Source organism: Egretta garzetta, unplaced genomic scaffold, assembly GCF_000687185.1.
Source record: "Egretta garzetta isolate BGI_Z169 unplaced genomic scaffold, ASM68718v1 scaffold768, whole genome shotgun sequence".
NCBI classification, from domain to species: domain Eukaryota; kingdom Metazoa; phylum Chordata; class Aves; order Pelecaniformes; family Ardeidae; genus Egretta; species Egretta garzetta.
The window spans coordinates 1,656,992-1,666,524 of NW_009260594.1; the positions used below are offsets into that span (position 1 = coordinate 1,656,992).

Consider the following 9,533-nt stretch of genomic DNA (forward strand, 5'->3'; position numbering starts at 1 on the left):
AGAGGGAAGTTTTGCAAGTTGTCAACATTTAAGAGATCTCTGAAGGAGCCTTTAGGAGAGGTGCTCCAGGTGCCCTTGGAGAGGAGGACCACGTGGTCCTGGGTGAGGATTCAATCACACCTTCCGGAGAGAGGGCAAGGCAAGGCAAGGCAAGGCAAGGCAAGGCAAGGCAAGGCAAGGCAAGGCAAGGCAAGGCAAGGCAAGGCAAGGCAAGGCAAGGCAAGGCAAGGCAAGGCAAGGCAAGGCAAGGCAAGGCAAGGCAAGGCAAGGCAAGGCGGGCCAAGTTCCCTTGCAGACGGCGGAAGGCAGCCGTGGGCAGGAGCTCTGCCTCGCCTGCAGCTGGGGCTCCCAACTGCAGAAGCCTGGTTTTAAGGAATATGTTAAACACAAGCTCTTCAGGAAACAAACCCATGTCAGCTGGAGCCAAGAACAGTCACCTCCATCTGGCTGGAGCACCCGAGAGAAAGTTGACTGCAAATCCCACCATATGCTCCAGACGCTCGGTACAAAAGCCTCGGGCATCCTACTAAACTTCCAGAAAAAAAAACTTTCTCCGATGCTTGCTCTTCCTTTCCTCCAGCTCGTAAGCCACCTTCCTTCAAACCCTGCCTGAGGTTTGTCAGCAAGGCTGACACCGAGCTCTGCCCCGGGACTTCAGGACAAGCAGCCTGGTTTTGTGGCTCTTGTGCCACCTCGCTGAAGCTGGTTGACCGTAGCTGGTGTCATCTGCGGAGTGGTGGCAAATCCCACTGAGGTGTCAAGACAGCCGAGCAGGGGGAAAATGGTGGCATCCAAGGAGGGAGCAGGATAACATGGACCCCTTCCTATCGCCCCCAGCTTTACCATCCTCATGCCTGTGGGCGACCTTACCCAAAGAGACGCGCCCCAGGATGCAGGGAGGAGAGGTGGGGAGGGCAGGGGGTAGCAGGGGGAGCCCCCCGTCCTCCCTGGCTCCCGAGGTCTCTCTGCATTAGGGGGCAGTGTGGGAACACCGAGCAGCCGGCGCTTTGTTTTGGTGCATCTCGGCGCCGAGCTGCTGATGCATAGCTAACGCAGCCGCCGACATTGATTTATGGTCAACTTTCCATTTCATCAGCGTGCGGGGTACAGGGTGGTGCGGAGAGTTCGCACTGGGGAGAGGAGGCACGGCCGCAGTGGGGGGGCTGCTGACCGGGTCCCCTCCCATTTATTTAGCGGTAGCAAGGTGTGGTGTTAATTGCTTTTAATTTTTAATTTTCCTTTCTACATTTCCCTGGCACCCCCCTGTCCCTTCTTTGAGGGATCTGCACCCCAGCATCAATCCAGCTTTCAAAACAAAAGCAGGAACGCCTCCGGTGACCTTTACGAGGATGAGCAGAGGGTTTGTTTGCTCATCTCAAAGGGACAAAGACAGAGATTTAAATAAAAGCATCTACCCACACCGGCAATCAACCCAGCCACCTTTTGTCCGGAGCGCAGCCCAGTGCTGTGCCGCCGCCTGGCACCACGCAATGCCCCGGCAACCCAAGGGCACTCAGGGCCTCTCCTTTCCCACTGCTTTGGGAAGGTTTTGGGAGATTCTGCAGGCTACATTTCCCTTGGCCCCCAGCCCGAAGGTCACTGCTGAGCCCCAGTGCAGAGAAGGGACTCTCCCTGTAAGACAGCAGCTGCGGACAGGCGCTGCAGCCCGGGCTCCTCCTCTCTTCTCCCCTTCCCAGTGCATCACTTCTCCCCCAAGCTCACTCCCGTGGGTTTTTGGGCCACTAGCTCCCAGGAGTGGTAGGTATTATTTTTTCCCTTTGCCAAACAGTGGCGTGCATCAGAATGAGTGGGGCTGGAGGGGTTCATGCACCCCCAGGGTGGGAGCATGGGATTTCTGTAACCCCAAGCTTTGCTGGCGACTCCCTTATCAGCTCCTGGCGTGATGCTCCACCATGGCAGGACAGGGTCAGGCCCTCTAAAACCTCCCAAAACCCCATGCCTGCTGTCCTCATGGAGATCCCTGCAGGTCCCTGGTGCCTGCAGTACGGTGCAGAAGAGCAAGATGCTGAAAACCCCAAGCACTCTCCATCCTCCAAGTCTTCTGGCACGGAGAAGGCACTGGCTGGGGTGGTACCACCAGGAATCTCCCCCCCTTCCACAGCTGGCATACCAAGGGTCAGGTCCTTTGCATCTCCTGTGACCTTTTTGGGTTTGCCCGCTTAGGTTCAGCACTTTAATTTGCTACAGGGATGAGAAATTACCCCCAAGCTGTGACCAGCTCACTGCTGAGCCACCAGCCCACATCTGCAAGAGCTGGTCTCCAGCACCTCCTGAAGCTGGAATGAGCTCCAGCACCCGCAATAAATCAGACAGGCTTTCATGGGGGCGATGTTCAGACTGTGTTAAAAGGTGGGATTTTTCTTCTCCCCTCCTCCCCTCCATCCCCAGGGCGGGGAGGAGAAACCAGATGTTGGAGGGCTTTCAGGAAAGGCAGGCTCTTGAGATGTCACATGCGAGCCATATGCATCAGCACCCGTCCTCTTTTCCCTCCGGCAACTCCGGGGACGGCACACGACACCTGCACCGGTGCCATTACTTCTGCTGGGTTTTCAGGACCGCACTCCCCTCTAAAGCTCTTAAGAAAGCAGGTCTGCTTTTGAGCCCCCCTGCCCCAGCAGCTCCTGGTCCAGCTGCACAAGAGATAGGGAGCTAGGATGGGTTGTTTGCTCCTGAATCAGACCCTTAGTGCTAAAATGGTACAGGAGGGCAGAAAGGGGGGACAGCTTGGAGGCTGTCAACGGGAAGAGTCGAGATGGGAGCATGCACAGCACGTCTGGGGAGATGCGACTCCTCTTCGTCACCTTCCCCTCTCGAGGAAAGCCAACCCATACTCTTGAAGCCTTGCCCTAACTTCGTGCCAATTTTGCAGCCCTCGCAGCTCTGCGTGAAGCAGGAGCCCCAAAGGACAGTCAGCTTCGCCGCGGGGCGAGATCAGGACTTTTGGAGACACATTTGTTGGAAGCAGCAGCTTGGCACTCGAATTGCTGGCAGCAGCTGTGACCTGCGAGATAGCATCTCTGCTGTTGGCCTTCACCCCGTGCTGCTGAGCGCTGCTACAAGATTCGCCTGTTTTAGGGTTCTCGATCAATATCGGATATTCTTACTTTGTCAGACGCATGTTCAGGAAATGGGATCTCTCTTAAAAAAAAAGACAGGACCCTCCTTCCCCCTTCCCATACACAGGCAAATGGCGGTATCAGGCTCAGATATCGCCACAATAAATCACAAGTGCCTTATCGAGTCTGCCTGTCTACTGCTCGAGAAGTTCTCCCATATACAAATCACAAGCCCAGATAAAAAAAAAAAACCAGCTTGCCAAAACAAATATTCCTTTCAACTCTTATCCCATTTGTTACACGAACAAGTGTTTCTTCCTCAGGAAGGAAGATTTTAATGCACCAAGAGCTTATGCCGCTGCAAACCAGTGCGACTCATGCCATGCAAAGAGATTCCAGAGAAATCAAAAAAACACCCCACAGTTCAAGTTTTGAAAACTCCTTTTCTGTGTACTTGTCCAGCATCACTCCAAACATACGTTACCCCCTCCTCAGTCAGAGAACGGCGCGGGAGAAGGAAGGAGCGAGGGGACTTTGGGGATTTTGCTAGGTATTTGCTTACAAGGTGCCTCCACGGCATTTGGGGACTTGGCTGGAGCCAGCTCCTGCCTGCAGCCGCAGCCAGCGTTTGTTAATGCTTTCAGTGATTGCATTTGGAAAAAATCAAGCGGTTAACCAGAGCGGGGGGGAAGTTTCAGGAATCAAAATCCAGAATGTTTTCAATTATGCACGTCTGTTAGGACCAGAGAACAAATACAATCCCAACCCAAACACAAACCAAGCAGCTTTGGAAAAAAACCACTGGTTGTAAATACACAGTAACCTCTTCGAGCAAGGAAGAAATTTGCTTTAAGGCCACAAAAAATAGAAAGCAAACGTGGAAGGACAGCAGAACACGAGTTATTCCTAGACAGGTCAGCTACGCAGGCATGCTGCTTCCCTAGCATCCCTTTGGAAAAAAAACCACAGGCACAACAGCGCTGACACCCAGAGCGTAAGCAAACACGTGCGCGGTGTGGAGGCGAGCATCGGGAGGAGCGGCAGCCTACCTGGAAGAAACCGGGCGGGATGGGGCCCCCAGGCATCCCGTCGTTCGGGGGAATGTTTCCAAGCACGGGACTTGGGGCGGCAGCTGCGCTCTGCGGGGAACAAAATCAGGACAAACACAGTGGGTTTGAGTTGAAGTTTAGAAAAAAAACACATTAAAAAAGCTGTCTCCCCTGCCACACCACATTGAGTCAATTAGTGAGTTACCTCCAGAGCCCCGAGCATCACTCCCCATGCCCCGAGCATCTTCGCCCTACAGAGGAACAAGCAAAGGATGCTCGGAGCTGAAGGGGCACCGGCCTCTGCAGTTTGCCCACTGAGAAGATGGCTGTGCAAAAAACAGGGGTAATTCTGGGGCTTATTTATGCATTTACCCAGGCGTTTAGTCTCATTAATCCACCAAGGAGCCTCGTCCGATGCGTCACTTCAGGCAGAAGCTGTTTTGAGGCTTTTAAAACTCTTTTCTTACCCCACCTGCCCCTGTGTGCTTGCTGGTTTGGTTCTGTCCTCCAAAAAAGATGCTTCCCCGACCTCACCCACATGCCAAGGTTTTATCACAAATTTCCAAATTCATCACACCCAATCTGTGGGGACACTCTCCCACCCAAACCTCCCCAGAATGACCCACCCGAGCGGCTCCAGGCCTGAAAAGGAGGGATGGAGGTGGACATAGGGTACCCAGACACCCCACTCACTCCTGCTCTGCATCTCTATTCGTATGTACTTTCTCACTGCGCTGCGGAGCTGGCAGCGCTGGGAAAGCACCGGCATGATGGGAGGCTCCTACCCAGAGGGAAAATGGTAAGAAAAGGATCTCTCCCTAAAGCCCATTGCTGGCAACACGTCCCTGCTGGGTTAGGAGCGGTACCTGTGCCACTGAAATGTACTCTCATTTCCCCATCACCAAATGAACCTCCGTTCCCAGGGCAGTTACAAGGCAGCCTCAGTGATATTAATTGGATTTGGATCACTGAACTGCTGCCTCCACCAACTTTTACAATGGACTTACCCACCTAAAACCAGGTGGCAAGGCTAAGGAAAATTGTCCACCATGAAAAAAATTGGTGGAAAAATTTTCCACCAAGGAAATACCACAGGCAGACAGGATACATACGAGCCTGTTCAGGCTTGGTTTTACCCCAAAGCTTGGAGCACCTCAACCCCACCAAGCCTAACATCCAGACAGCAGCTGAGCCAGCCCCAGCCCCCGACTGCATCTAATGCAGCATGATAGCACGTGAGCAGAGGAGGGAAGTCGGGGTGTCAAGACTTGAGCAGACCCAAAAATTAAGGACTAAGGCTTGCCAACATGGGACCCCAATGTCTGGTTGGGAATCTTGCTATTCTGGACCAGAAAGCCATGCAGAGGCAGGAGAACATCACGCTAACTGCTGCCTTGTGCCTTTCCGGGGACCATCCCTCGTGTGCCCCCATCACACTCTCTGGCAGGACCCGGAGGGCAGGATGAAGGCCATGACCACGGCAGTCCAGTTGTTGCTTTTCCCACCCCAGCATCTCAGAGCTGCAAGTGCCAGAGACAACAGCGCAAGCTGATTCCCCAAAAAGAGACCCCCTTTGCAAAATAGCTGGGGTAAACCTGTGGCTCTGGGGCCCTGCACCCCTAGGCACAGCCCATGCCATGCTCCTGCCATTCCCCTGAACCAGGCACCCCGAGCTCCCCCACATCAACTGCAAAGGCCAGATCTGAGTGTTTTTACAGTTAATAAAAAAAAGTCCTGGCAGGAAAAATAAGCCTGCCCGTTCCAGGCTCTTTTTATACATCAGACGGCAGCAAAAATAGACGGGAGAGGGAGTGAACCCAGTTCTCCCCCTCCCTCCATCCCCCCAAGTGGGTCAGCTATAAAAGTAAAACCAAATCTTAATCCAAGGCCATGAACATATTGCAGTTTCTCTGCAAAGCAGATGACGGTTCTTAATGCAAAAATATATAAGACCGAGCCCCAAACTGCAGCGAGCCCATTTGGAATTTCCTTTATTAAACCCTCTATCACGCAAAACGCTTCTCTCCCAAGGCGGCGAGCGCTGCAATAAAGCTGCCAAGGTGATATTTTATGGTTTCAAGAGATTTCCAGCACACCATAATCCTTTGCTCGGGGAATCTCCCAAAGTGAAATGGATCCCGAAGCGGTGGGGAGTGAGGACGGACATGTATTTGGGGATCCAGGGGTAAAGTACGCTGCCCTCCTCCTTCCCTCTGCAACAGGGAGCAGAGGGAGGAGGGCAAAGCAGCCAAAGAAAATCTTGAAGCAAAATGCCCATTTTTCCACAAAACCACAGAGTATTTTTCCGCGCTAAACACCCCAAAACCTCACCTATGCCTTCATGGTGTAAACGGGGATTTAAAGTTCCTCGCACATGTGGTGCTTGGCAGAACTCGGTAATTAAAAACCCACAAGTGCCCTGAGCATATTGTAGGATGGGAGCCAAATTGGTCAGCCCTTGATGAATGATTTACAAGGCTGCGAAGTGACATTTTATTTCTTTTTTATTCCCCTCCCCATCACTGCTGCTAAGGTAAACACCAAGGCACCTTTAGCCCTGCGAAAGTGATGGGAGCGCAGCCGCGGCCGGAGCAGCTCTGCAAAACCCTGGGGGAGGCACCAGAAAAGGATGAAAAAGGGGAAAAAAAGACAGTGGGAACAGATTTCCCAAACTCTACGGGTGAGCACCCAAACCCTGAGGGTGAGCACCCAAACCCCAAGGACTTTCCAGCACTGCTTTCCAGAAAACCAGGAATTTTTTGCCCTTCCAGCTCCTCCCCCCCTGCTTAATTGCACCAATTTGGATAAGAAACTCTTTTTAGGGACTCCAGAGATTTCAGCTGGAGTTTGCCTGCCAAGCCCCTTTCACCAGGTGAATATCTGAGTGCTCCCAAGCCCCCTGCCCCCGGCAGAGGTACGGGGAAGGCAGAGATGCCGACGGGGCAGGCAGGAGACAGGCAGCGCTGGGAGCACAAAGACCGCTGTGCCACCGCGTCCAAGCTGGTGCTAAACCAAAAGCACCTCCAGCCACACACAGGTCCCTGTTGGCACACAATGCCCCAAACTTCCTTCCACCAAAGCACGCTGGGGACGGCTGCCGGAGATGAGCAAGTATATATATCCCCACACACACGTACGTTGGATTTTTCCCCTTTTTTGGTGGAAGCGAGCGGAGCGATGACAATCTGGATCACCGCGTTTCGCTTCCAAACTGAAGCTCTCAGTTAACACACCGGCTCGGTACGCCAGCAGATGCCGTCTAAGCCTTTAAATCGCACACTAATTGCACTAATTGAGCTAACAGTCTCTGTTTCGTCTCCCTACCCTGAGTCAACCAGCGTCTTCTGGTACTGCTGTAGAGATCCAAGCTGTTGACTGTAGTGTTATTTTGTCAGCCATTAAACGATTCATCAGAGTCATTAATTGATTTATTACTGCTGCCTGCGAGTATAGCTTTGCAAATAAAGAAGGATGGAGGTCAGGAGGCAATGGAAATTGGACAAAACAGCACAGCCAGGAGCTGGGCACTTGAATTATCGGTAGGAGCGCGCTCGCGCAGGACCGCTGGCATCACGTTATGGGGGGGAAAACAGGGGAAAAAAGCTGCACTGCCAAACCAGTTAGGTTTTTCAGTTAAAATCTACGTAGGTTGTTAAAAGGGCTATTAAAACTGTCTTGTTTTCTTAACCTAATCCTTAGGAACAAACCAGGTTATTCCGCTGTATTAATTGCGTTTAAGAGCGGCGTGGAAGAGGCACCAGCACAGCTGCACCCAGCAGCTCCCCGCCCCCGGAGCAGCCCAAGCATCCCGAGCTGCCCCACCAGCATTTCGGTGTCACCCAAATTCGCTTTCCCAGGCCGGCTGAGCCAGGAACACAACTCACCTCCGCTCATCCCACAGCCCTGGGAGGAGCTGCGGACCGGTGCTTTTATTTATTTACTTTCTTTAATACAGAGTTTAGGTCTTCGCTAGGCGTGAAGGTTTGCTGAGAGCAGGGTGCGGCGAGCGGTTTCCTGCCCCCCGCCCTGTGGCAGGCTCGACCCGAGACGAGCTGTGAGGCACCACTGAGGCCAAGAGGGTTTTGGGGGCTGAATTTAAAAACCAGAGCAGCCAGCACAAGAGCTGATGGGCTGAAATCACTGCCAGCAACAGTGCACCGCTGCCCCCGGCCCCAGGCTACCCCTGGTAGTAAAAGGCAGGATCCCAAAGGGGAAGGTTTGGGAAGCTGCAGAGCTTTCTGGGTGCGCTGCCCGCATGGCAGCCCTCGGGATGCTGCAGTGGGAGCCTTCCTCCTCATCCCCCTTGCTGGACAGCCCTGACCCACCTCCAAGAGCATCTCGAAGGTGAGCTGAGGCACTGCACACCGATGCATCCCGTCCTGCAAGGCTCCCAGCGTCACGGTGAGACAATATGCTGAGGGGTGGCACGGGCATCAGCCGAGCCCCAGCTTGCCACCCGTCCAAACCTGCCATGCTTCACCAATGCAAGCGATGGTTTCTATTAACTGTGAAAACCAGGTTCCCATCGGTGGTTATTGAATCTGCTATTAAATGCGAGCTGGTGTCCCTACCGCACACTCTGCATGAGCAACTTCAGGTCGCCCAGGCAGCTGTGCCGCTTGCCCCAGCATCCCGTGGCTGGCTTTCACCAAACACTTTTTTTAAATAAAAATAACGTCCAAACAGTGGTGCAAGGCACTGGCAGGCAGCAAGGAGGATGCTCCCTTCGTGGGAAGCACCACCAGCACTGGTCGCTCTGCCAGCCCCAGCCTCCGTCAGCCCAGCAGCGAGATGAGGAGAGCAAAAATATCTTCATGGCACAGACTTAAAACCAAACTAAGGATGGCCGGACATTTGCTTGTTTTGGCTCAAGATGTTTTTGCTCTCGCTCTCCTCTCCAGAAAAGCAGACCAGAGGATTTTGGCTGCATCTCACACCTCGCAGCCACAGCGGGACCAGCACAAGGCACTCAAGGGCAGCTGCCTCCGGTACCAGCGTGCAAGGATGCTCGGGACATGTTGGTGATCTGGTATCTATCTGTCTCCTTTGATTTTATTTTTTTGCCTAGAGCACAGGCTTTGGAGCCTAAGGAAGAGATCAGCGTGCAGGTAAGGACTTAAGCAGGCTGCGTAAACAGGTAATATGGAATTTAATTGGACTCTAGTTAAGCCTTTTCATCTCGTTAAAGCCGCCTTCATCTTACATAGCCAGGTTTTAAATTTAATAATAGAACTCTCCCACACCTCGCAGTAACCCGATTAATGCTGGGGAGGACAGCACGCCAACCCCTTCCTCCGGACCGAGCCCTCAGATGCTCTCCTGCATCAGTCCCCTCCGCGGGTTGGTGCCAGCATCTGTCTTGCATCAACGTGCACGAAAATAAAAAAAAACACCAGCCCCCCCCAGC

The 9,533-nt window shown here is 53.2% G+C and overlaps 1 protein-coding gene across 1 annotated transcript in view; it reads right to left on the reverse strand.

Annotated features, from left to right (window-relative positions):
- Positions 1-4,212, reverse strand: part of SSBP3 (single stranded DNA binding protein 3) — an 18,143-nt gene extending 13,931 nt beyond the window's left edge. The window contains exon 1 of the mRNA XM_035900228.1: positions 4,127-4,212. Within this exon, the coding sequence (XP_035756121.1) occupies positions 4,127-4,162 (36 nt within the window). The 5' untranslated portion in view covers positions 4,163-4,212. The remainder of the gene's footprint in view (positions 1-4,126) is intronic.
- Positions 4,213-9,533: the final 5,321 nt, after the last annotated feature.